Source organism: Nycticebus coucang, chromosome 14, assembly GCF_027406575.1.
Source record: "Nycticebus coucang isolate mNycCou1 chromosome 14, mNycCou1.pri, whole genome shotgun sequence".
NCBI lineage: Eukaryota > Metazoa > Chordata > Mammalia > Primates > Lorisidae > Nycticebus > Nycticebus coucang.
This window is the reverse complement of record NC_069793.1, coordinates 71,166,788-71,172,787: the sequence shown is the minus strand read 5'-3', so window position 1 is coordinate 71,172,787 and position 6,000 is coordinate 71,166,788. Positions and strand designations below refer to the sequence as shown.

General features: G+C 43.4%; 1 protein-coding gene across 1 annotated transcript in view; it reads right to left on the bottom strand.

Moving 5' to 3' along the window:
• Nucleotides 1-5,810: 5,810 nt before the first annotated feature.
• Nucleotides 5,811-6,000, bottom strand: part of AAMDC (adipogenesis associated Mth938 domain containing) — a 55,164-nt gene continuing 54,974 nt past the window's right edge. Inside the window, exon 4 of the mRNA XM_053561985.1 lies at nt 5,811-5,982. Within this exon, the coding sequence (XP_053417960.1) occupies nt 5,842-5,982 (141 nt within the window). The 3' untranslated portion in view covers nt 5,811-5,841. The remainder of the gene's footprint in view (nt 5,983-6,000) is intronic.

Genomic DNA, 6,000 nt, shown 5'->3' with positions numbered 1-6,000 from the left:
AGCGTCTGCAGCTTTGGGACTTTGTGATGCGGACTATCGTCACTGGGTTATCCCCCATTTTATAGGTGAGGAAACAGAGGCTTTGAGGTAGTATCTCTGTCCTAAGGTACAAAGCCAGGACTTGATCTTGTCTTAAACCCCAAAGGTAATACTTTTCTATCAAAGGTAGATATATACCAAGGGGCAAATTTTGGCCTACCATTAGAATAAAAGAATTTTTAAGATAAATAAGTCCTATGAATGACAGCTGGAACAGGATCAGATTTTAAAAGCTGAGGAAGAATCAAATAGACTATACTAGGGGTTACAGAAGTCTCCAGGCTGAATGTGTCTGAGCAGAGGTTGAACAAGCTCCAGACAAGTTTGTTGCTAAGGACTTCAAGTATCATATAAGAGGTTGGGCTCGATCTTTTAAATCCCTTTAACCCCGAATTCTCAGGTTCTGAGAAATACAAGAGTTTTGATTTTCCTGTATTTTCCCTTGGAAAGGGTTATACACAGCATTTCAATGTGACACCTTTATTTTTATTTTTTTTGTAGAAACAGAGTCTCACTGTACCGCCCTTGGGTAGAGTGCCGTGGCGTCACACGGCTCACAGCAACCTCTACCTCTTGGGCTTACGCGATTCTCTTGCCTCAGCCTCCCGAGCAGCTGGGACTACAGGCACCCGCCACAACGCCCGGCTATTTTTTTGTTGCAGTTTGCCCAAGGCTGGGTTTGAACCCGCCACCCTCGGCATATGGGGCTGGCGCCCTACTCACTGAGCCACAGGCGCCGCCCGTGACACTTTTATTTACAAGTGAAGGTGCAGGCCCAGAGTTACTGGTGAAGCTAAGGCTAGGGCCTAGGCCCTTCCCAATGTGGCTTCATAATAGGTCTGTTCTAGGGGCGGTGCCTGTGGCTCAAAGGGGTAGGGCGCCAGCCCCATATGCCAGAGGTGGCTGGTTCAAACCCAGCCCTGGCCAAAAACTGCCAAAAAAAAAATAATAAGCAAAGGGGGAACTGTGAGGAATAGGTCTGTTCTAAGTGGTCTAGTGTGCACCCAGCACTCAGAGCCAGAAACCTATGTGTCACACTGGATTCCTTCCTTCTCCTCACATAAAAGCTGCTATCAAGCCCTTTAGATTCTGCTGTCTGCAGTATTTGTCTTAGTCCTCTTCTCATACTCAACTGTTCCCATCCTGATGCGGTCACCATCATCTCTCCTCAAGTACAGCATTAGTTCTTGATGATCTCCTTGTCTCAGATCTCGCCCTCTTCAGTCCATTCTTCACACAGCTGTCTTTCTAAAAGTCACATCTGATTACATCATTCCCCTGCTTGAATGATGTGGATCACTACTGGTTAAACTGTCCTTGAAGGCTCTTCATGCCTCTGCTTTCTCTCTAGCCTCAGACTCCCTCTCCCAGATTCTCCTTGCTGAACAAAATTACCCATAGTTGTTCCCAAAGTTCCCCGTGTTCTCTCTCACCTCTAGGCCTTTGGATTCCTGAGCCTTGGAATGTGACCTTGAGACTTCTATGATTCTTTTCCTCATTCTTCAGGACTGTTCTAGAATCTATCTGTGCCTCCTGTATATGCTTCAAGCATAATATTTATCATTGCATTGCAGGTTCACAGACACAAACTCCTAAAGAAGATAGGCAGAAAAAGCACAGGAATAAAGTATCCCAAGAGGAAGGTAATAGTAGAGTGAAGAGCCAGAGAGTATGTTCTCTATTCAAGAAGGCAGCTGCTATTCTGTGCCACTCAATTAGTTTTAAGTTACAAGTGTGGGACTGGTGGTGTTAGACCTTCCCATTATTCCACAATAGTCAGAAATCTGCATTTTTCATGAAAAAATACCCAATTTAAAAAATCTTGGTAACTGGGCAGCGCCTGTGGCTCAAAGGAGCAGGGCGCTGGCCCCATATACCGGAGGTGGTGGATTCAAACCCTGCCCCAGCCAAAAACTGCAAAAATAAATAAATAAATAAATCTTGGTAATTAAAGGTTAAAATTACTGAGAAAACATGTCTGCAGGTAGAAGATGTGTGCTCATTTGCAACCTCTCCGTGATCACTGTATGTTTACATGTCTATTTCTTCCTACTAATCTGTATCAGGACAGTAAGAAAGGTCTGTGTTTTTGTATCCCTGGCACAATTCTCACCATGTGCCAGGCAAGGAAAGAAAGAACATATGTAGGAACGAAGAGAAAAGCCAGCAGTGTCATGGCATGTTGCAGAAGCAAACCCTGAGAGTCCAGTTTCTGAAAGGACTTTGGATTTCATTTGATAAGATTGAGTTCGGCAAACAATTATGGAGAAGACAGATACACATCTAGCACTTCTTGTCCTAGGAACCTTTACACTAGAAGAAATTAAGTGTGGGCTGATTGAGGGAGGTGCTATCTAAATTAAATTGAGGCTTCGTGCCTGTAGCACAGTTGTTATGGTGCCAGCCACATGCACCAAGGCTGGCGGGTTCAAACCTGGCCCGGGCCAGCTAAACAACGACAATTGCAACAACAACAAAAAAAAATAGCCAGGCATTGTGGCGGGCGCCTGCAGTCCCAACTACTGGGAGGCCCAAGAGTGTGAGGCTGCTGTAAGCTGTGACACCACAGCACTCTACTGAGGGTGACACAGTGAGATTCTGTCTCAAAAAAAATAAATAAAAAATGAATCAAAAGGAGTCAACAATATATAGGACTAAACATAGGGTTGTGTGGAAAAATAGCTTCTTTCCAAGCTCTGTATATTTCCAGCATTGACCATGTGGGCCAGATTGAGAAGTAGGGGCTATTCATGAGGTTCTATACAAGTTTGATAGCCTCTAAGAAGTTGGTACTAATTGGCGACAACCCACTTAGGAACAATGATTACATCCACACTTAATTCAACACCCACTAGAGCTGTCTCACTGTACATTTGAAAAAAAAAACCTGCATCACTAAAGAAACAGTGATTTTTATCAAACATCTCTCCTAGTTATAGAGGGCTGGTTTTATGAGCTGTGGAAACAAACCTGTGAAATCCTGTCATCTGGCCAGGCACATTGGCTCACACCTGTAATGCTAGCACTCTGGGAGGCGGAGGCAGGTGGATTGCCTGAGCTCAGGAGTTTGAGATCAGCCTGAGCAAGAGCAAGATCCCATCTCTACTAAAAAGAGAAAAACTAGCTGGGCATAAGTGGCCCATGTCTGTAGTCCCAGCTACTCAGGAAGCTGAGGCAAAAGGTCGCCTGAGCCTGAGAGTTTAAGGTTGCTATGATCTACTCCAAGGCCATATAGCATGAGACTCTGTCTCAAAAAAAAAAAGATCCTGTCATCTGACAAATGCAGAAAGGGCACTAAGCAGGGCTTGCCCAGACTTCTATGCTGGGTGTCACGCTGGGAGGATCTCCTTCCATAGACCTCTGAGGAGCAAGGAAGTATATGCCAGAAGACACAATGTTGGGCTTGAATCCTGACTCTGCCACTTACTTGCTGGGTGAACATGGAAAAATTCCTTCACTCTCCACTCTGTCTTAGGTCGCCTTTTCTTGTCAAGCTACATTTTGTTGTTGTTGTTAAGACAGAGTCTCACCTTGTCACCCTCAGTAGAGCGCTCTAGTCATCACAGCTCACAGCAACCTTAAACTCTGGGCCTCAAGCGATCCTCTTGCCTCATTTTTTCTATTTTTAGTAGAGATGGGGTCTCGCTCTTGCTCAGGCTGGTCTCCAACTCCTGAGCTCAAGCAATCCACCTGCTTCAGCCTCCCAGACTGCTAGGATTACAGGTGTGAGCCACCGCGCCTGGCCACCAAGCTGCATCTTAAGTTGCTATCCGGTCTGTGAATGGGCTTGCCTTATGTCAGATGCCTAACTGGGCCAATCCCCTGCCAGGATCACATGAGCAAAACTCAGCTTTCTAGGGCTGCTGCTTCAACAATTGCTAGCATGGAGCAACTTCAAAGTTACAGCTGTTATAAGCACCATACCTAGTAAATGTCTAGTTAAAAAGTGGACATATTAATGAACATTTCATTCTTTGAGGTTCAGGTTAAGTGTCATCTCCTTAGTAAAAGTTTCCCTAATTTGCCTTACATCCTGGCAGGATAAATTGGTCTTTTCTTTGTGCCACCATTGGACCCTGCAACTTCTATAAAATCAATATAATGTATCATTATTATCTGTTTTTTCTCTGTCTCATATAACTCCTAAGGGCAGGAACTATAACTTATTCATTCCTATTCCCCCAGGGCCCAGCAATAACTAATCATAAGAAAATTGGTAATAGACTCTCAGTGAATGGGCATTAAAGAGAATTACTGAATAATGAGTGAGATAGTTCCTTTGGGCTCCAACATTCTATGAATCTATGAACTAATAAGCTGCTATTTTAAGAACTATAAAATGAAAATACATTGGCTTTACACAGTAGCCCCATTAATAGAAAGATAATGACAATTGTTTCAATTTATTGAGTCCTTCCTACATGCCAGGCAGTGAGCTAATACTTTCTATGAATTACCTCATTGAATACCTATAGTGACTCCAGGTACTAATGTTATTCCTATCTGACAGATGAAACCAGTGAAACTCTGAGAGATGAAACCAGTGAACAGCAGAGAGCTGTAGTTCAGAGTCAGGACTATTTGACACCAAAGCCACACTCAGACCTCTTTAAAGAGGTAAAAAAATTAAAAAGGTGCTAATAACTTGTAGTTCTCTCAGTCTATTCTAAAGCTTCACAAAGGCCACCTAGGTATTTAATAGAACAAAGACTATCTGAGCTAGCAGGGACCTTTAAAGGGCATCTAGTCCAGCCCCAACATTTAATGAGAATCTGAGACCTAGAGATAATTGGCTGGCTCTAGTCTCAGGGTTAGTTAGTAGAACAGCCTGCCTAGAAACCAACTCACAGGGCACATTTTTCTACTGTTACTGTTACTCAGATGTTCCCCTCCCTGACCGCTTATCTAAAATATCCCGCATCACTCTTTGTCTTCTCATCCTGCTTTATTTTTCATCATAACAGATTCTCTTTACATTATATACTTGTTTAGTTGTTTATTTTCCATACTGGAATAAAAGCTTCTTAAAAACAAGACTTTTATTGCTATTTCTCTAGAGCAGTGCCCAGCATATAAGGTGCTAAAAAAATCTTAATTGGATTGATGAATAAACATTCCAAATACAGGCTGGGCAATATAGCAAGATCCTGTCTTTACAAGAATTTTTTTTTTTTTAAATCACTATTCAGGAGGCTAGCCCCAGGAGTTTGGGGTTGCTGTAAGCTAGACTGAGGTCATGGCACTCTAGTCCAGAAAACAGAGTAAGACTTTGTCTCCAAAAAAAAAAAAACAATTAGCCAGGTGTAGTGCCTGTACTCCCAGCTACTGGGCTACTGGGAAAGCTGAGGTGGGAGGATCACTTGAGCCTAGGGGTTCAAGGGTACAGTGAGCTATGTTCGTGCCACTGCACTCTAGTCTGACTGACAGAGTGAGACCTTGTCTCAAAAAAACAACCCTCCCCCGCTAAGAAAAGCCTAAAACATTCCAAAGCATCAACTGAAATGTGACTTCAAAAGCATTAAAACTTCTTTGACCTTCAAAGCACAGGCTTTATTTTTGTCTGATGTTTCTCATACTTCACCACAGTATTAAACTTTGGTAAACATCTGATTCCTTTTCTGATCTTTAACACCTTCGAGGATAAGGACCTTGCTTAGTTATCCATGTATCCCAAATGCCTAACTCATGGACCTGGTATGAATAGGTGTTCAAAATTGCTCAGGGAAGACTGGTGTGCAGAATGATAAGAGTGATAGTCACAGGCATAGTTGCTCAGTGATTTATTCTCCTTCTAAGGCTCCATCAGCAGGTAGAGTGGAAGACACCTCCTACCCTGACCCCTTGGGCAACCAAGGCATTATACTCCTTCACTGCCTGCTCTGTCTGGAGGACGCGCACATCAATGCCTTGTTTCTTGAGGTACTCCACAGTTGACAGAGGCACCTGCAAGGGAGGAAAAGA